At 39.4% G+C, this 22423-nt stretch overlaps 1 protein-coding gene across 1 annotated transcript in view; it reads left to right on the top strand.

Moving 5' to 3' along the window:
- Positions 1-21825, top strand: part of NOX3 (NADPH oxidase 3) — a gene marked incomplete at its 5' end in the record, with an annotated part of 30392 nt that extends 8567 nt beyond the window's left edge. Inside the window, 8 exons of the mRNA XM_081942505.1 lie at positions 43-224; positions 1013-1142; positions 9484-9576; positions 10839-11092; positions 13669-13831; positions 15525-15671; positions 17319-17443; positions 21548-21825. Coding sequence (XP_081798631.1) covers positions 43-224; positions 1013-1142; positions 9484-9576; positions 10839-11092; positions 13669-13831; positions 15525-15671; positions 17319-17443; positions 21548-21674 — 1221 coding nt within the window. The 3' untranslated portion in view covers positions 21675-21825. The remainder of the gene's footprint in view (positions 1-42; positions 225-1012; positions 1143-9483; positions 9577-10838; positions 11093-13668; positions 13832-15524; positions 15672-17318; positions 17444-21547) is intronic.
- Between the last annotated feature and the right edge of the window lie 598 nt (positions 21826-22423).

The raw sequence follows: 22423 nt of genomic DNA, 5'->3' as shown, positions 1-22423 counted from the left end.
ACACTATTAATCCAATATTCCTATAAACCATTTTCCCCTCAGAATACATTAGCTGAAATCCTGAGAAGCATAGCTGGAGTGACTGGACTCCTAATCACTGTGTCGCTAATTCTGATAATCACCTCGTCTACTGAAACCATCAGAAGATCCTTCTATGAGGTGTTCTGGTATACCCATCACCTATTCATTGTTTTCTTCGCTGGCCTGGTAGTTCATGGTATGGGGTAAGTATGTATACACACACACATATATATATATAATAACCACACAGCAAAATATTATTTTGAATGTCCAAATTAAGAGGTGACCAACTGGGAGTTATTGACTAGTTTTGAGATCAAACCTCAACGTAAGCCAGGACAGCCACCAATCAATCTCAGCTCTCTTTTCTTCTAAAACTAATCTATGTTATTATACATTATATACGATGTCTGGTGTCAGCTTTGATGTGCCTAGCCACCATCAACGAATATGGTGGCTGGACACCATCAAAACTGACACCAGCCAGAGCATAGAAAATCTCAAAGAAGTTATGCAAGATTGGAAGAAGTGGAGAAACCTGGTCCATAGAACTGCCGAGAGATGACTGAATGGATATCTTCTTCTTCTTCTTCTTCTTCTTCTTCTTCTTCTTCTTCTTCTTCTTCTTCTTCTTCTTCTTCTTCTTCTTCTTCTTCCTCCTCTTCCTCTTCCTCTTCCTCCTCCTCCTCCTCCTCCTCCTCCTCCTCTTCCTCTTCCTCTTCCTCTTCTTCTTCTTCTTCTTCTTCTTCTTCTTCTTCTTCTTCTTCTTCTTCTTCTTCTTCTTCATCATCATCACCATCACCATCTAGAATGTCTACTATAGCACAATATAATATTATTGGAGGGGAAAACACTATTAGAAAGGCTAAGGCTTTTATATCAATCTGATTCAAAAGTTCCTGATGTTTTAAACTGTAGAAAGGCTTTCTGACCGCAACAAAAGTGACATTTAAATATAAAATATTATTTAACTGTGTTATTTTTTTTCTAGTCATCTTATCCGTGGTCAAACCAATCAGAGTCTGCTGGTTCACAATGTGAGTTACTGTAAAGATCACTACTGGGAGTGGGAAAGATCAGCTCAGTGTCCTCTGCCCCAGTTTTCGGGTAATGGCCCTTCGGTAAGAATTGCAATTATATGGTGACTATCTTGTCATTAATGCAGTTTACAGACTTGTAGAGATGCTCTTAACCATAGGAAAAGAACTACATAGCTGAGAGGAGTTACGTGATTCTCTAGAGCATAGAATAATAGGGTTGGAAGGGGTCTGCAGGCCTTCTTGTCCATGGCAGGAGATCATATACCAATCCAAAACATCTTTTCTCCTTTGGATCAGAACTGTATGCATCTAGCACATACACACACTTGTTATGTTCTGGGAGAATGGAGGTGAGGCCAGAATGACTTCTAACAGCTCTTTTTTCAATACTGCCTGTGAGGCAACTGAATTCCGTGGCTGACAGAGCTCCTTTTATAGGAAACCGCTCAGCCAAGCAATCAATCAGGAGAGAGCATTTTCCCACTCCAACAGAGGACCAGAATGAGAACTTCAACTGAGAACCACTGACCTGACATACTAGTGATGGGTAACCTTTTTTGGCTCCCATACCAAAAGTAGGGGGAGCACAGGAGGGTCATGCACGGGAGTGCCACACCCATAATGCTATGCGCATGATCCCCTCCACCATGCACGCACATGCACACATGACCAGCGCCCCCCTCCCTGCTTTTGGCATGGTTTTTTCTCCCTCCCCAGGCTCCAGAGGCTTTCTAGGAACCCAGGGAGGGTGAAAACAGCCTTCCTCGCCTCCCCCTGGAGGCCCTCTGGAGGCTTCAGCAGCTTCCCTGAAGCCTCCGGAAGGCAAAAAACAGACCTACGGGAAACCCGGAAGTTTGGGGATGGTGACTTCGAATTTGTCTATAGGGCCAATTTTCAACCTCTGGAGCCTTCAGGAGGCTTCCCTGAAGGCTCTGGAAGGTAAAAAAACGGACCTACGGACAAACCAGAAGTCACTGTTGGTTTGTTGGAAGTCTCCTGAAGGCCCCTGAAGGCTCCAGAAGGTGAAAAATGGGCCTATGGGGAATCCAGACGTTCAGGAATGGTGAGGGCGAAAAACAGTCCTACGAGCAAAGCAGAAGTCTGTTCCTAAACTTCCAATTTGCCCATAAGGCTGGTTTTTCATGCTCTGGAAGCTTCAAGGAAGCCTCCAGAGGGCTAAAAATGGCCTCAAAAGAAGGCTGAAGTCAGTTGGCCAACACGCGCATGTGCGTTGTCCAGCTTATAAGGCAATGCCTCTTGTGCCCTAACAAATGGCTCCGCATGTCACCTATGGTGCCATAGGTTCACCATCACAGCTATATACAATACATAACAACACTGATACACACAAATCCCATTAGAACACTTTGAACTTCATCTTCAAAAGATGAGATAGCCCTACATGAAAAACAAAGGAAGCCCCACATAACCCAAAGAGAAACAGGATTATAATCCATACGGTGGTCCTACTTCCATGATTTATAACTTGAGCAGGAAAACCAGCCGCAGAATTTGGTATTCAAGGACAGGTAGCAAAAAAAAAATTTTTTTTAATCCTAAAGATTATCTGCCAGCCTGATGTCTTTAAATAAGACATTGTGGCTCTGCCCTAGAAATGATTGCATTCATCTCCCGCTTGCAAATGTGATTCTGGCTGCATATTGTCTATATCTTCCAATCCTTTATATGAGAGTAATGAACTTTGACTCTCTTTTATCAATGCCCATTAGGATGATTTGATATATGAAACAGCTGGTAAACCTATCAAACACAGAAAGCATAATGCTGACACAAGCAGTCTGAATTGGCATTCAAATAGTTTTCATCACCATCTGAGTCATTTTTGGCTCCCAAAATGGGGTGTGCTGCAGTTAAGATCCAAAACTGAAAAGGTCCTTCAGGATTGGTGACCATGTAGGCTGCTTCTGTTAGTGCCTCCCAATAGAAGGTATGCCTTCCCCTGGGCTTGCACTGAAAAAAATAAATAAATGGATTAAAGTATCAACAGAATGCATCAAGGTGTTTCAGAGAAGGTAGTAGCAAATTGTTCGCACCACTAGCTTGAGAAAAAAAAAGGGTGAGTTAGGATTTCTTTTAAATAGGAAAATATATTACGCATCAGTTCGGCCATTTTATTGTTGCAAAAAGAAAGGTAGCTTTTCCTCCTCCATGTTTAGTTACACTGCAGCTACTGAAATAATCAGATTAACTGCAGCCTCCTGGGATCCTAAAGATCTGGAATTACAATCAAACTGCTGCAGATATTCCTTACACTTAACTGGACAACACAAATGGGAATATATAAAGATATGCATTAAAAGTAAGACAATAACATGATTTAAGTTTTACAAAATTACAATTGCCTGTTTCCAGGCGAATAGGCAGCATGAAATCTAAAATCTAAATCATACACTTAAAAGATCCTAGGTTCACTGCAATGAATTGGGAAATTCAGTGTCAGCAAAAGAGTGGAATCAAATGTCTCTTTATTTGGAATTGTAAGCTGTTGTTTCCTCACTGTCGTATAGACATAGATGAAACTGGGTTATCACATAGCAAACTTTTCTGCTAATGATGTTAAACTTCTAAGAGTAGTAAAGCTTGTCTCTTCCTCAGTCTTCATCAGAGTCTACCCAGGATCATTTAATGCCATTATCGATGACTTGCCACCCTAGTAAAAGGCTTGTGTCCTAAACATAATGAATATAACTTTGAACAGGACTTTAAAGGCTAATCATTTCCTACAAATAGACATTTTAAAGGTTGTGCTTTCCAGAGCAGCTCACTAAGGATTAAAAGAACCAATCTGGAAGACCATGGCTGAATGGTCAGGGAAGATATAAAATATTTTAAAATCCTTCGCAGTGATTTTTATGTCTGGACACTATAAACAAAAAGGGGGAAATGATCTTATTATTTCCCTCTTTTCTTTATCAAGTCATTAGGACAAAAATTTGTCTTATATTAGTGACATCTTCTACCATTGGACAATTTATCCATCATGGTAGGACAACAGTGATTGACAGTCTTCCTATCTAGAAGAAATTCAAAAACTAGCATTCTTGAGAATTCAAAGGAGCAGATGTCATTTGGCATCTTCCGAAGTCTGCAGTCGCTCAGTAGAATGTGTTAGAAACCACACTCCAACAAACAGCAGGTGTGGTCAGAGTCACAAATTTGTGGAGCCGAAAGTAAGCCAGTACTCTGCGACTTTGCTTAATTTTGCAGTGGGGAGGAAGACAGTTACATTTGCTTTTCTCAACTTCTTAAATTTTCTTTTTCTTTTTCCTGTGCCTATACTGCTGATTGCCAGTCAACAAGATAGCATGCTGGATGCCTGCCCAGTGATAAGCAAAGCTCAGGCAGAATTTTTTACCAATATCTTAATATAGCAATTGTAAACATAATCAAAAGACCTGGCACAGGTCAAGCTCAGAAATCCAAAGAAGTGACAAAACTAAAGGACAAGCCCCAAAGGTGCTTTTTTCAAGAGGCAACTGGATTTTCTTTGAAGACGTTTCTCATCCAAGAAGCTTCTTCAGCTCTGACTGGATGGTGAGAAATTGAAGGGTTTATATGCTATCTATCTCCAATCTACAGCACAGTCCTTTCAACAGTTCCAAGAAGGCTCCACACCAATGTGTACACTCATAACACAGATAAACCTCAGGTGACCTTAACGACCTGCTAAAGAATGCAAATGACCAGCTTTCTGCAAGGAGTATAACTCCTTTCATTTCCCACCATCCAGTCAGAGCTGAAGAAGCTTCTTGGATGAGAAGTGAAATGTCTTTAAAGAAAAACCAGAAAGTCCAGCTGCCTCTTGAAAAAAGCACCTTTGGGACAACTATCACTTGGATGGCTGAGAACCTCCATAAACAAAGGACAAGACAAGAGCAATAATGGCAAGGAATCTAGAATACAGGTAGTTCTCGACTTACAACAGTTCATTTAGTGACCACTCAAAGTTACAATGGAACTGAAAAAAAGTGACTTATGACCATTTTTCACCTTTGTAGCATCCCCATGATCATGTGATCAAAATTCAGATGCTTGCAACTGGTTCATATCTATGACCATTGCTGTTTCTCAAGGTCATGCAATCACCTTTTGCAATCTTTTGATGAGCAAAATCAATGGGGAAGCCAGATTCACTTAAAAACTGTGTTCTTGGAGTTTTCTCCCCAGGAGTGAGGTCAATAAATCAGCCACCCTGAGCCTCCCCACAAAACTGTGGGAGTTTACTCAACATTGGCTCTTCTGCAGGGTTGTTCTAGGCAGGTCTCATCAATCTACAGAGCTCTGTTCTTGATTGTTGTTGAATCGTCAAATATCTGCTTAGGGTGGCTGGACTTCAGAGTGAGAGACTGTCAATGAGTAGACAACCTGTCAATGAGTAGACATCCTGTCAATGAGTAGACAACAAGACATCCTGAGGAACTGGCTCAAGAGTAGAGTTGTGCGGTTCGCCATTACCTCAGATCCCTACATGCTTCTAATTCCACTTCCTACCCATGCTCTACATCAGTGGTTCTCAACCTTCCCAATGCCACGACCCTTTAATACAGTTCCTCATGTTGTGGTGACCCCCAACCATAAAATTGGTGTCTCAGTTCCTAAGACCATCGAAAATATGTGTTTTCCTATGGTCTTATGCGACCCCTGTGAAAGGATCGTTCGACCCCCAAAGAGGTCCCGGCCCACAGGTTGAGAACCACTGCTCTACATGATGGAATATATTTAACTGGGCCATTACAACATGAGCAACTAATGAAAGGGAAGAGTCTAAACTACAAACTAGTAGTAGTCCCAAAATACTCTGGAAAGAGTCTGGAGATCCCAACTGAAAGAAGCATAGATCTTCATTTAGATCAGGGGTGTCCAAACTTGGGAACTTTAAGACTTGTGGACTTCAACTCGCAGAATTCCCCAGCCAGCCATGCTGGCTGGAGAATTCTGGGAGTTGAAGTCCACAAGTCTTAAAGTTCCCAAGTTTGGACACCCCTGATTTAGATCATCTGCCAAAGATTCTGCCCTCCTGCTATTATGTGATTCATATTTAGAATCTGTGGTGCCACTTTAAGTAGTGTAGTTCAGGAACAAGCAACTTACAGCACTCAAGATATTGCCAAACAATACTTCCCAGCATTGCTCACTATTGGCGTGTTTCCAAGATCAGCTATCTTTTAACAAGCACCTGGTTTTGTATCAATTTACCTTCTTTTTCTCAATCCAGAGAGTTATCAAATCAATGAAGGCCATGTCTGTGTCCATTATGGCCAAGTGTCCTCACAGTGGTGTGCACTGCTTCTCTTGAGGGAAGTGGACTTGAGTTGCATAGGGGAGCATGCTTCCCGGTAGCTCACACAGCCTTGGCATGCCTGTTGGGTGGCCCCAATCTAGTGCCACTAAGTTGGGTAAGAAAAACTTAACAAACAGTTAGTATGAAGCAGACTCAACTGTATAAACTTTTCTGCATAACCTGTGTGGTGAAAACTGGAAATAGTTTGTGCTAGCGCAAAGCTAGGTGGCATTAGGATGCCACCATTCAATTTTCAATATCACTAATGAAAACGTTAATCAAAAAAGATGTGGAGACTCTAGAAAGAGTGCAGAGAAGAGCAACAAAGATGATTAGGGGACTGGAGACTAAAACATATGAAGAACGGTTGCAGGAACTGGGTATGTTTAGCTTAAGAGAAAGAAGGACTAGGGGAGACATGATAGCATTATTCCAATATCTCAGAGGTTGCCACAAAGAAGAGGGAGTCAAACTATTCTCCAAAGCACCTGAGGGTAGAACAAGAAGCAATGGGTGGAAACTAATCAAGGAGAGAAGCAAATTAGAACTGAGGAGAAATTTCCTGACAGTGAGAACAATTAATCAGTGGAACAGCTTGCCTCCAGAAGTTGTGAATGCCCCAACACTGAAAGTCTTTAAGAAGATGTTGGATAGCTATTTGTCTGAAACGGTATAGGGTTTCCTGCCTAGGCAGGGGGTTGGACTAGAAGACCTCCAAGGTCCCTTCCAACTCTACTATTGTATTATTGTATTAAAAATTATTATTAACTAATTCTGTGACAATGCTATGGTTTGGAAAGCCAATATTAATATTAGGGAAAGGGAAATGAAAAATACTGAAAAGGACACATGACTTTTTGGTAATTTGTAACAGATGTAATCAATTTTATTTTATATAATTATTTTGATTAATTAAACAAGTCCACTCTGTTAAACTTAGAGCTAGTAACCTTCTACTAATTGAACAGAATATTAAGGGATATTAATATTCTGTATTAATACTATTAATAAATATTAATAATAAAATGTAGAAGTGAAAAGTAATCCCTTTATTTTTTATCTGAGTAGAAAAATCCAAATTATGAAGGAACAGAAAAATGAGTAAATAATGGCAGTTTATAAATGATCAATCTAGTTTTGTTTCGTTTTTGATACAGACTAGAATAATTCTGTTTAGGGTTCAATTGTATTATACAGTGTTATATTTCTTTCTGTTCATACGTACATTACAAGTAAATGTACATCTATTTTCTTTGGTGTAATCGGGTTGCAATTTGGAGAAATTAGATTTTCCATATTCTTTGCAGTCTAAAAATGCTATCCTAAGCTTTTTTCTAAATATTAATAGGGAATGCTTGGAATGAATAGGCATGCTTGCACATCTTTAAAAAATCTTTTTTAAAAATCCTGCACATTCTACTATATCTAATTATCTAAAGCTATTCTACTTTGAACAGAATTACCAGCTGATATATATATAGTCAGTTAAGTAGCTTTGATCAATAGGATGATCAGTATATATAACCATGAAGCTGCCATATCTGAAGATCTAATAGCTGCCGTATCTGCCATATCTAATGTCATAGATCGGCTGAGTGTAATCACTGATAATAAAACAGCCTAATCAGTTAAATAAAAATAGATTATTTCAGTGTAGCAGTACTTTCTTGCGTCAATTTCTGACTGATGATAAATTACACTAGAAAACTCTGCTGATTTTTCAGTAGAAGTAGAGAGAGAGAAAAACAGTTTTCCTTCCTTAAACTGGTTATGCCCATTTCAGAAAGGCATATATGGGTTGAAAAGAACTCGTGGAGAATATAGGTTTTAATTATCCAAACAAAAGGGGATATATTAGAATAGCTATTAAGGCTCCTTGCTAAAGCAAAGCCAATGCTGACACCTGTTCTGCAAGTTTCCCCTTTAAATGTTTTTCACTACCCCAGCATCCTAAGCAAAGAACTAATGTGGATTGTCCTAAAGCAATGCTACATCAAGAACATTGTGCCCAAATCAAATAGCAGCCAAACACACCAGTCTTGTTCTGTGGAACATTGCTTTCCCTGTGGTTTAAAATCAAGTCAACGTAGCAGGGTTCATTGAGGCCCACCAATGGCTGTGGCTTGTCTACAAGCAAACACTTTGCAGAAAGCTTTCTCATACCTGAAATCATCTATGCATGTCTTTGTTGGTGAGTTTGTAATTCCCATTGTAGAGTATGTGTGTGAGCAACTTTTGACCCCAGGGAAGTATACAGTCCTTGGCTATACAAAATGTTACTTTCAAACCTTTGAAGAATTGCCCTGATTTTCCTTTGTTCATTTTCTAGCATGGATTGTTCTTTTCTTATTGCCATTAGCATCCTTGTCCCATCTGCCTCCTGATCCCTCACTCATCTGTGAATAAGATCAGAGTTTTAACTAATGGTTAAAACAAGAACAGTATTTTTCATTGATTCACAGGTAGAGACAGAGATAGCACTTAGACATAAATACCATTTCATAGTATTTTACAGCCCTCTCTAAGCGGTTTACAGAGTCAGCCTATTGCCGCCAACAATCTGGGTCCTCATTTTACCTCACAAGGATGGAAAGCTGAGTCAACCTTGAGCTGGTTAGACTCGAACTGCCGAACTGATGGCAATCAGCAGTCAACAGAATTAGTCTAAAATACTGTATCCTAACCACTGCATCTCTCCCTGCCCTTAAAGATAACATTGGATTGTGTATAACAAAAGAGAAAAGAGGTTATGTGAACAGACATACTGTATCTGCATGTGTGGGATACCAGTCTGATAATGTATTGAAGGAAAAAAAGGTAGCCTGTTGTCATGTACACTTGGTATCCTGACCCCCTTATCTCCATGGGGATGCATATAGTTTTACATTGATCTCCTCTTAGATCAGTATTTCTCAAGCTTGGCAACTTTAAGATGTGCGGACTTGCTGACTGGGAAATTCTGGGAGTTGGTCCACATATCCTAAAGTTGCCAAGTTTCAGAAACACTGACTCCAGTAGATAAAGATAGCTTGGAATAATGTTGTATCTGCTGATGTTTACGTCTGAAATTGTAAAATTACCTTTTTAACCACAACATTGTCATTATACGATTCCCAACAGGCTTGGAAGTGGGTCTTGGGCCCTGTGATATTGCACATCTGTGAAAGAATGATTAGATTATGGAGATTTCAGCAAGAGGTTGTTATTACAAAGGTGTGTGTTCATGCTACATTTTGTCATAGATTTTGGTATGTATGTTCTATATATCTTATTCACATATTTATGCTATTTACATATTCATGAATATTTGTTACCTTCATATTATTCTTGTTTTTGACTGTAAAGAACTATGGACCCTGAAATATGATCACATTTAAGTCCTATTACTTAGCAAAATGCAACTCACTCATATTCATAGCTGATTAGAGTTAACTCAAGCAGCTGATCAGAACAAGGAATATTCCAAAACATTGAATATGTGTGTGCAGGCACAGGGATCAGTCATATTCAGTGGTGAAATTCAATTTTTTTTACTACCGGTTCTGTGGGTGTGGTTTGGTGCGCATGACAGGGGAAAGATATTGCAAAATTTCCATTCCCTCCCGTGGGGCCAACCAGAGGTAGTATTTGTCAGTTCTCTGGACTACTCAAAATTTCTGCTACCGGTTCTTCAGAACATGTCAGAACCTGCTAAATTTCACCCCTAGTCGTATTTCCTCATGAGATTGACAGACATTTCTTTTATTTCAAATGAATTGTTCAGTTCATATAACCATGCTTGCAGATCATTAATAGTATTCTGCCCATTGATAGATGTCCCTCGGATTATAGTTAAGATAAATGTTCCCCATAATGAAATCCTAGATGAAATCTACTAGATCAGTGTTTCTCAACCTTGGTAACTTTAAGAGGTGCGGACTTCAACTCCCAGAATTCCCCAGCGAGTCCACACTTCTTAAGATTACCAAGGCTGAGAAACACTGTACTAGATGAAATCCATTGATTCTGGCAATAGTGCTTCCTATGATAAAAGAGTCGGTTTATCAAACCTGGCCTGGAGAATTCCAAATGCCCACTATTACACCTGCTAATGAACAGAATAACTAAAATGTGGGAAATGTTAAGAATATTCTGGAAGTCTTTCTTCCAATAATTGTCTGAATTCAGGTAACTCCAATCTGGTGGCCCCATCAAATAAAGATAAGGATAGGAATACTTTTGTACCAACAGAATATTTTCTACTTCTTTCTCTCAGTAATCGGATTCATCCATGCTTTCCATGTTATGATTATTGTTTATAAAGTACAATACAAAATATGAAGAAATGTTCTTGGTAAACAAAGTTGGAGATCAAAAGAAGTAGCCTAATGATCATCCTTCCAGGCCTATGACCCTTCACCATCTTATCTGCCTCCTCCTGTAATCCCTGCTATTGAACAGAATAATTAAAATATGCTGGTTGCCGTTTTGCTTAGGTGGTGTCTCACTCCTCTGGAGTCTTAGAGCTTCAGTTGAAGAAGCGTGGCTTTAAAATGGAGCCTGGGCAGTACATCTTCCTCCAGTGCCCTGCAATCTCCCAGCTGGAGTGGCATCCTTTCACCCTCACCTCAGCTCCTGAAGACGACTTCTTTAGTGTGCACATACGATCAGTTGGGAACTGGACAGAAGCCATTTTCAGGGCCTTTGGAGCCCACGAAAAAACATATAAGGAACCCTGGAAACTGCCAAGGTATAGAAATACTTTGCAATGTAACTGTCTTGGCTGTTCATTTTTGATTATCTAAAGAAGCCAAGCTCATATGCTAGCTGCAAATGTAGCCGTGTCTACTTTCTTACTAGTAGGAAAAATAGATAATAGAAGACTTTTGAAATGGCAGTACTTAAAAAAAGACTTCATATGTCATTTTACCTGAATCTGATTCAGCCCAAAGTAAGCATCTTGAAATATCACATTTTTCAAGAGGAAGCATTAAGAATTTGCTTAAGGCTGCATGCCCAAAACCTCCCTGTGGATCAGATTTTATTAATCTCTAAACTTCTTCTTTTGACCCTTTACCTCATTTTCTTATTGAATCAGTCACTTCCACAACATCTGAAAGAAAGAGGAAATATGTCTGGTAAAAAAAAAAAGCCATCAGTCCCAGAAACCACAAATTCTCTAAGATTTACTCCAAAGCTCATTATTATGTTGAGGGAGAGATTTTATCTGAAAATAATATTTATTCCAATATGTAATGTCCTAATATTAAAACTATGCTGTTCTGCATTGTCTATTATTCTATGGCAATAGAATTTCTACTTTTGCTACAACACTGTTTCTCTTTCTTAATTGTTATGAACTTGTACCCACAATTTTGAGAGAACCTGGGGGGGGGGATATTATGAAATTTGGATAAATAGATTGTTAAAATATTCAAGACTGGGAGAGACATGGGAACGAGGTCAGCCAATGAAAAGGCATAGCAACAAGGTCAGCCAATGAGAACCTAAACAGATCCAAGTCTGTGCAGAGAATTGAAACAGAAACTAAAGCAGTCTGTCTGCTCTGAGAAGTAAACTAGCAGTCTATCTGGGCTTGTCTACTGATATGAAACTAATTGCTTGTGTTTGTCTGTAACTCTCCTGCCATGTTTACTCACAAGAACCACCTGTTGGTATTGTACATTTATTCATCTATTCTTATGTATATAAAGAAGTTAATGAATCCAGTTGAATCAGTTATCTGTGTGCTTCTGGATTTGAATTTATGCAACAAACACTGACATAAATCTCCTTTGGATCCTGAAGCAGCATTATCTGGAAATGTATCAGATGCCTATTTTCATAAAATTGCTTTTAGCTTGCATGAAAGGAGTACCTGTTTGCAAGAAAAAGCCCCAAGTCCAAGTCCACATATCCCCTTTCAAAGCCTTGGTGAGAAGAGTTTTGGAGATACCTGACTAAATTCTTAGAGAAATACAAGACAGGTTAGCTAATATTACCGTAATTGATGAATCTGCCTTTTAATCCCAGATTTGCTTCAAGTAGGATCCAAAGGAATTAAGTCCAAATCCGGTTAATTTGTGTCACGTCAGTGATATTATTTTTAATCCACTGAATTTGGGATTCAGTCTCCAAAATATAGGAAGTCTCATTTAAAGGCTGCCTTGTAAAGAGGTAGTTTACAATTGCAATAGGGATGAAAAAGTAACTTTATGGCCAATCCTCACATTTACGACCTTCACAGGTCAGTAAAGCAAAGGAAAGCTGTAGTAAGATCTCAAGCATAGTCACAGTTGCACTTAGCAGCCACTATGCTTAACAATCAAATTGCTAGTGTCATGGGTGGCTGCTAAACAAGGACTACCTATGTTTTGTGAAAGAGCAATATAGCTGATGATTGAAATGTGGCTTAGTGAAGAAACAATGGATTGTGTTTACTGCATCTTCCTTTTTAGCATTTCTTTTCTCTTACTTCCATGCTTTCAGATGTGAGGTCTGAAGAAAAGCTACAGTCATGTTCTCTTGATCACAAGTGCATTTGTCCATAGGAGCACAATTTTAACTCCTTTTACAGACATCTTGGAGAGATTGACAGAGTAGAGGCAAGCTATGGTTTCTCTCTCTCCTCCTGGATCCTAGTGCCATTATCACGTTGGATGGCCTTCACATTAGACAGAGTGGGACAGCCTTCTTGGGTGACAGCTACAACAACACTCCACTGCACCTACAACATACAAAACCAAAGTGGTGGTACAGGTAGTCCTCAATTTATAACCACAATTGAGTCTGATCCCAAACTCATTTTGCCGCATTTTTTTTTAACCTTTCTTGCCAAATTTGTTAAGTGAATCACTGTCATGGTTAAGTTAGTGATGTTGTTAAGTGAATCTGGCTTCTCCCTTGAGGTCACAAAAGGTGATCACGTGACCCCAGGACACTGCAAATGTCATAAATGCATGCTAGTTGCCAAGTGTCTGAATTTTGATCACATAACCATGGAAATGCTGCAACGGTCATAAGTCAACTTGCCTTTGGAAGTTGTGGGAGCTTCATCACTTGAGACTTTCAAGAAGAAATTGGACTACCATTTGTCAGAAATGATGTAGGATCTCTTGCTTGGGCAGGGGATTGGACTAGATGACCTACAAGGTCCCTTCCAACTCTGTTAATCTGTAATCTGTCACTTTTTTCAGTAGCATTGTAACAGTTACTAAACAAATGGTTGTAAGTCAACAATTTGTAGTCTATCTGCAGTCTAATACCAACGCAAAGGAAATGTTGAAAGTTACTATTTTGTAAGTATTAGTTGGGATGTCATTGCAGACTTGCTGTAGATGGGCCCTTGGGAGCTGCAGTCACTGATGTCTTTCAGTATCCAATTAGTGTGTGCATTGCGGCAGGAATAGGAGTCACTCCTTTTGCTTCCATTCTGAAATCTATTTGGTATAAGAACTGTAATCGAAATGCACAACTCAGAGTGGAAAAGGTAAGTCATATTATGGTTATGGATTTCATCTATCTTATTTCATCACTGTTAAACTTTTTGCAAGTAAACTAATTTAGTCAAAAGCTTGCTCCACTTAGTCTTACCTAGTGACACATCCTGTGAAAAGTTGAGCTTAACTACTGGTGACTACATCAACATGACTCACTGTTTTATTGACAACAGCACAGAATATTTTTTTTGAGAGTGATTATATTGACTTCTTAGTGGGATTACCAGATAGCATCTTATCCAAATTCTAACCAGGATGTTATTGTTGTTGTTTTTGAGATCAGCTAGATTCTGCTATTCTTCTTCAGCTATTTGCTGATGTCTGGGGTCATAACATCCTGGAGCTAGTAAACAAGTAGAATTATTTCAGTGTTGCCTTTGCAAGCCCTATCTATTGCAACTAATTCGTATCCTTTGTCACCAAGATTTCCATGAATTGGGCTGAGTCCCCAAATACCATAATGTCAGGTTTAATATGACAGAAGATAGAAAAATATATTCCCCATTGACATTGTGAATAATTATTTCAATTGTACGTACTGTTATACAGATCAAATGTAGCTTTTGTCCTTACTCCATCCTTTAGTATATAGTATTTGTCTACTTTGATAACTGTGGCCCATGACCAGAATCAGGTTTAGTTTAAAAATAGTAAATAAGATCCAGGGAAGCCCTATGTTCTATGTTTTCTCGTGTGTGCGTGCGTGCGTGTGTGTGTGTGTATGTGTGGTGGATTGCTCCCGGTTCGGCGCGGTTCAGCCCAACTGGTAGTGGCGGCAGTGGGAGGCTCTGCCCACCGACCCGCACACTTCTGTGCATGCGCAGAAGTGTTGCGCGCACTCACAAGCATAAGAGATGTATGGATGTAGGTTTATATGTATGTATATAGCATGTATATATGTGTGTTATGTATGTGTACATTTTTGAGAGCAGGTAACATCTAGCTATCTAGCTAGCTATCTGATAGCTTGAAGAGAGCCATTATCCTTCTTCAGCATCAGTATGAGACTGGGCAGAAATATTCAGTCTTACAGAACTGTAAGAACTACTATTGAGCCAATTTTATCTAAAGATTAAAGGTACTGGGATAGAAACTAGGAGATTGAGTGCCTTATCTTATATTTGAAGCCATTGGGTGACTTCGGGCTAGTCATTTTTTTCAGCTTTAGGAATAAAGCAATGGTAAGCAAGAGAAATATTGCCAAGAAAATTGTATGGACTTATCCAGCCAATCACCAGGAATCCTGATTGATTCAAAGGTCATCATCATATCATCATCATCATCATCCTGAAGTCATATATGAAATGGGCTCTGCGTAATCTAAAAATACATTTCTTATTATATTATATGCCCAAGACTTGGTAAACACTTCAACACGTCTGCATCCCCTTACACTGTCAAGTTACGAATAGCCATTTAAGATGAACTCTTAAGACCATCCTTAAGCATGATGTTCAAGGTATCAATTGAAAACATACACAAATGACTGCTGGAGTACATTATTAAACAATAGAGCTCTGCACTGTCAGGGCTGGCTAGAAAAATCAAGTATAAATTTTAAACCTGAGCACACTAGCAGGCTATAAGATTAGCCACTTATCTCCAAATAAATAATTTAAGACCCATATAGGATGCCCAGTGAAAGCTTGCACTTGGTTGAATTGTTTTACTTTCCCTTGACAGGTTTATTTCTATTGGATTTGCCGAGATCCATCTGCCTTTGAGTGGTTTGCTGATCTCCTATGCTTGCTGGAAGCACAAATGGCTAAGAAAGGGAAAGCCTATTTTCTGAACTATCACATATTTCTTACCGACTGGGATGAAAGTCAGGTATAAATGAAATCTTCTGGGACTGAGTTACTGCATCTTATTTTGCTAGGACTGCAGCCTAAGGAACAGTAATCAAATGAAGGCTTAATCGCATCAAGCATGGCTTTCTTAAAATGAATCATACTTACATTTGTCTTTTGAAAGACTCTGTTCCCAGCGCAGTGTCACAGAGTCCCCAGCTATGCCAAAGCAAATGTCAAAGCTGGCTTTAATGCCAAAGTTCTCAGTAACTGCGGGAGTATCCAGATCTGTGATTGCTCTCCAAAGCCCTTTTCTTCCCATCTCATCTATCATTCTCCTCTCCCTTCCTCTCTGTCCTGAGGCTCAGCTAGCTACCAATTCACTCAATCTGCTGATATCACTGAACTTTTCTTTATGGCGCTAGAATACCGGTGTCACGGCTTGTACTTCAGTTCCTACATGCTATTTGGGGGGATTGATAGATGAGACCATATGAAATAAATGTCAGCCCTGTTGCTGGAGAACAAGGAAAGACTTGGAGCTGCCTTTAAACAAACCTAAGCACGAGTTTGGACAGATTCGCCTCAGATGCTGGTTCCATCAGTCAATGGCACTTCATTGACTGGAGAACCTCTAGGCCCTCATACTTAATTATCATAATATTGGATGAAGTTTTAACATTTACATGGATTAAGCTGTGCCTCTAACTAGAAAAGATGGAAACAGACTTTTCTGCTCTTTCTTTGCTCCAAGAGCCTCCCATTCAAAGAATCCTCTAACAGTTGGAAGACTAGCTTGAAGAGCAATAGCAATAGCATTGCTTCATAGTGCTCTCTAAGCGGTTTACAGAGTCAGCATATTGCTCCCAACAATCTGGGTTCTCATTTTACTGACCTCAGAAGGATGGAAGGCTGAGTCAACCTTGAGCCTGGTGAGATTCGATCTGCCAAACTGCTGGCAGCTGATGATCAGCAGAAGTAGCTTGCAGTACTGCACTCTATCTACTGTGCCACCACGGCTCAGTGAGAGATGAGAAACAGAATCACTGAAAGTTGTCAGAATGAACCCAAACTTCAGAGACTCTCCCTCCCTATCATCTCTCTATATCTTTCAATTGGTTTCTTCCGTTCTCCGAGCAGTCTTTGGGAAATCTGGACAGAAATTGAAGGTGCTTTTTCAAGAGGCAACTAGACTTTCTTGGTTTTTTTCTTGAAGACATTTCGCTTCTCATCCAAGAAGCTTCTTCAGCCCTGAAAGGATAGCGGGGAATGGAAGGATTTCCACTATCCTGTCAGAGCTGAAGAAGCTTCTTGGATGAGAAGTGAAATGTCTTCAAGAAAAAAAATAAGAAAATTCAGTTGCCTCCTGAAAAAGCAACTTTGGGACAACCATGACCTGGATGACTGAGAATCTCTACAGCAGGGGTGTCCAAACTTGAGAACTTTAAGACTTGTGGACTTCAATTCCCAGAATTCCCCAGCCAGCATGGCTGGCTGGGGAATTCTGGGAGTTGAAGTCCACAAGTCTTAAAGTTCTCAAGTTTGGACACCCCTGCTCTACAGGCAAATTGAAGAGTGGGAAATACATGATATTTTTCCATTGTATCTATATATTCATTTGTCCAGTAGTAATATTCTTTTTCTTCTTAATTCTAAAATAATGACTTTTTGATCCACTGCAATATAGGCTACGCACATTGCCTTGCATTACGAGAAAAAGGTGGATGTGATTACTGGCTTGAGACAGAAAACTTTCTATGGGAGACCAAACTGGGACACTGAATTCAAACAAATAGCAGAAAATCATCCTGGGTAAGGCATGTTAGCAACTACTGATGATATCACCATGCTATGTTTTACTCAGTGTACAAAGCTAGGAAGGAAACTTGTTCTTTGACATATTTAAGTTGGATATTTATACTAAAAGCATATTTATGTGTTATAATGCTTTCAAGGAAGAAATCCCGGGTAGGCAATGCCATCAAATCTAATTTTTGGACATGAAAATCTAATGTTTAGAAGCATTTCAGCTTCTTGGCATTTATCCAGCTATAATTGAAAGCCCCCATCCAATTATTGTACAACACAAAGGTCAAAGTAACATTAATTTTCATTGAAAATGGTTATTAAAAAGATAAACAGTGAGGTCTTTTTTCTTAGAATGTCAAGGATGTGTTTGTTCCCCAATCTCATTGGCTGTGGATGTAAGAACAATGCTATTATGTTATTAGTACATCTCAGCTTGAAAGGTCTAAATTGAATACCAGAGGATTGGGATGGGTGGGTGATGGTTTTTTAGTCTAGAAAGTCTTAGAAAAGATTATTTGTTCCCAGAGAGTTCTGAAGCAATCACTGCAACTGCTAACTTCAGAAAAGAGGGAAAAATAGTTCTGATTACTTATCAGACCCCAATATTTAATTATTGGTTGATCTGAAACTAAAATCAATGCCATGAAAAGGAAGAAAGAATCGGACTATTTTAAAGATATGCAAACGAAGATTTTTTTTTTTAGTGAAAACCTAGTCTGATTGCTTGGAAGTAAACCCCATTAATTTCAGCAAACCATATTATCTAATATCTGTAACTAGGCTTTCAGATTCTTTAAAATTGTATATAACACGTACAATTTTATAGGTGGAAATTATAATTAGACAATATAATCTAGTCAATATTTAATCCAAGAATTGCTAAATAGAGATTTGTGCAGGACAGAAAAATTCTGAAAATTATCTATGATAAAAGGGGAAGATACTAAACTGGCAGGAATAGCCTAGATGATAGGCTCAAGATCCAGATGGATCTTGACAGACTTGAACACTGGGTCCTATCTAACAAAATGAAATTCAATGCAGAGAAAAGTAAAGTCTTACACTTAGGCAAGAAAAACCAAAAGTACACATATAGACTAGGTGAAGCCAGGATTAATAGCAGTAACTGTGAGAGGGATCTTGGAGTCTTAATGGACAACCAATTAAATATAACAGTGTGCTGCAGAAGCCAAAAAAAGTCAATTCAATCCTAAATTGCATTAACAGAGGGATAGAATCAAGATCAAGTGAGGTACTAATACCACTCTATAAAGCCTTTGTAATACCACACCTAGAGTACTGCATCAAGTTTTGGTCTCTACGCTATAAAAAAGATGGTGAGATTCTAGAAAGAGTGCAGAGAAGAACAACCAAGATGATTAGGGGACTGGAGACTAAAACATATGAAGAACGGTTACAGGAACCGGGCATGGCTAGTTGAGTGAAGAGAAGGACCACAGGAGACATGATATCAATGTTCCAATATTTGAGGGGCTGCCACAGAGAGGAAGGGGTCAAGCTATTTTCCAAAGCACCTGAAGGCCACACAAAGAATAATGAATGGAAACTGAACAAGAAGAGATTCTACCTGGAAATAAGGAAAAATTTTCTGACAGTAAGAATAATCAACCAATGAAACAGCTTGCCTTCAGAAGGTGTGGGAATTTCATCACTGGAAGCTTTCAATAAGAGATTGGACTGCTATCTGTCAGAAATGGTGTAGGGTCTGCTTGAGCGAGGGGATTGGACTAGATGATCTACAACAGTGGGTCTCAACCTTCCTAATGCCGCGACCCTTTAATACAGTTCCTCATGTTGCAGTGACCCCCAACTATAAAATTATTTTATGTTTTCTGTATTTTTTCTAAAATATGTGTTTTCCAATGGTCTTAGGCGACCCCTGTGAAAGGGTCGTTCAACCCCCAAAGGGGTCCCGACCCACAGCTTGAGAACCACTGATCTACAAGGTCCCTTCCAACTCTGTTAATCTGTATCTATATCAGATGATATGCCAAATTTTGTGAAATATATAGTAACATTTATAAATGTGTAGTATTCATAAATGTCTCCTATTAAAATCTCTTCTCTATTTTCTGAACGAAGATAATATGAAAACAATTAAATGGGTATCTTCATTTTATTATATTGACATAATTCCTCATGTAAGGATCCCGCAAATCTTCTGAGTAATGTAACAATGAATTTATTTATAAGTAGTCCTCAATTACCAATCACTCTTTCAGCAATCATATTGCTATGATGGTACTGAAAAACAACTTATGAATGGTCATCAAAGTTGCAGTTGTCCCATCATCCCTATGATCACGTGATCACAATTTGAGAGCTTGGCAATGCAGCATATATTTATCATAGGGGGAATGTCAGGTGGACACATAAATCACCATTACAACCTTCATAGCCAGCTTCCAGTGAGCATGTCAGAATCAATGGGCAAGCCAGTAGGAAATTGTAAGTCACAGTCATGTGATGTCATGCTTAATGACCGGTGGTAGTTCACTTCATGACTGCAGCTGGAATTGATGTCATAAGTCGGTGTAGTCATGCGGCATTTCACTTAACGACCCCATTGCTTAGTGATTGAGTTGCTTAGTTGAGTTGAGTTGAGTGATTGAACTGCAAGGAGGATTAGCTGTATTTCTAATATTTCTAATTAGCCTAACAAGGGATTGACGTGCGGTCAGGGGAGGCAGGGGAGGCAGAGCCTCACTGCTCTCATGAAAAGAAAAAAAATGTAAAAGGGAAAAGGCGAGTGCTGAGATGAGGCTTAAAAAAGCCTCTAAAAAAGGGAGGACTGTAACAACTTCGATCTTTGCAAGCGTGCAAGCAAAATACCCCAGGATCAGGGTGGCAGGGACAGCAACTCCTTCGGCAGAGCTGCGGAGAAGAGCCACGCTATGCAGGAGGCTCCTCAGCGCTAGCCTCAGATCAGTGCGAGCCGTGTCTCATGCTAATCTTAGGCTAGCGCTGAGGAGCCTCCTGCACACGTGGTCCCATTCACCTCCTTCCTGAGCCAACATGAAGGGGACCATGGCTCACGCTGATCTGAAGCTAGCACTGAGGAGCCTCCTGCACAGCGTGGCTCTTCTCTGCAGCGCAGCGGAAGGAATTGCTGCCCCCACCACCGTGATCCTGGGATATTTTGCTTGCACGCTTGCAAAGATCAAAGTTGTCGCACTCCTCCCTTAATGATGATCATTTGATGACGTCAGTGCCTCACCAGCCATAAACCTCACCGCACGTCACTGGATTGACTGTAGGATAAAACAGATATCACATACTCTGTACTCTTTGTAACTTCCGAAGCTTGGCTTAGATACCTATTTCAAAGCTTGATCAATACATGTGGACTACATCTTTACCATAGGTGTAGCCAATAACAAAATTGTGAAATTCTCTCTTCAAGAAAGCTTGACAGGCACAAGATTATTCTTCTAACTAACATTTAAATACCTTTAAAGGCAAAGTCCTGAAAGCAATTAACATCAACTAAATACACTTAGAATTTAAAAAGAAAAAAAAAGGATTAAAAACAATCATTCTACTTAAAAATAATTTCAATCCTGACAACTGAGATGCTTAAAAACTTGGAGCGTACTATCAACCAAACAGAAATTAAACTAGGCAAATCCTTTAAACGTTGATAAATATGTGATGTTTCTCCCCTATCTCTCTTCTGGGAAGGATTTCTACAAATGTGGGATCACTACAAAAAATGTCCTGTAATAGATGTTGATGGTTGACCAATAATAGTCAAGACAGTAAATCTAAAAGCTACAATGTCAGGTGTCACAATACCATCATGATTTCCACAATAGCATCATGATGCATTGTGTAGGCAGTGATATTCTCCAGGGATGGGAAGACATGGCAGCTTTTTTTTTTTTTTGACAAGAAACTCATTGCTGGTAGGTTTTTAAATGTTGCCTCTTTTGTATTTTACTGATATAAAGACATTCCTGTACCATTTCACTCATATTATTGTGATCCCTCTCAAATCTTCGGCTTCAAACACATATGTATGTAAAGTTTTTCTATTCAAGGAAAGAGTTCTTTACCATAATTTGTGAATCTTCATTTTCATTGCAGCAACCGCATTGGGGTATTCTTTTGTGGATCTAAAACTCTTTCTCGGAATCTTCAAAAGATGTGCAGCCGGTATTCATCCACTGATCCAAGAGGCATTCAATTTTATTATAACAAGGAAAGTTTCTAGAACTTCTTTTTAAAATGATAGCTGGCAACTGCATGCTTGGAGCAATGGAACTACATCATTTTGAAACTAGTGTTTGTTATCTAGTAAAGGAACTTATATCTCTATTACTACGAAGGCAGATACTTTAAAATATCTTAAATTCTTAAATGTTAAACCCTATTCGGTTATAGGCTGCATGCTTTATTATTTCCTGTAAATCATTAATAAGTGTCCTATGGGAATAGAGTGTAGTATAAATTTAAAAAAATAAAATAATGCAGAAACATAGATATCAAGACTAAGCTTTCTGTCTCTTCATTAGCTTTGAATAAGACACAATTTACATGTAGATTTCATCTCAGGAGAAGAGTAAGAAGACTCTGGTTTTTACTAGCCAGGCTGGTGACTTATCTGAAGACAGTCTCTTTTATCACCAAAATGACCTGGATAGAGATTCTCGGTATTGTCTCCATGTTTTAGTCCAGGGCTGTCAACCTCCTGGCCCGCCGGCTGGATGCGTCACACACTGGCCACGCCCATTCCCAGTTTAGTGAAGGGGGGGAAACTCCCGACATGTCACATGATGCTGCTGTGACAATGTGAGTTTGACACTCCTTGGTTTAGCCTATCTCAGTGATGGCAAACCTTTTATCCACCAAGCGCCCAAATTAAAAGGTGCGCATGCGTGAATGTGCACATGCGCGAACATATACATGCACAGACATGCATGTGCATGCTCAGCAGAGACCTAAAGACCATCTGGCCAGTGG

The sequence above is a fragment of the Natrix helvetica genome (assembly GCF_964273705.1).
Source record: "Natrix helvetica genome assembly, chromosome: 2".
Lineage (NCBI taxonomy): Eukaryota > Metazoa > Chordata > Lepidosauria > Squamata > Natricidae > Natrix > Natrix helvetica.
This window is presented reverse-complemented; position numbering and strand designations above follow the sequence as displayed.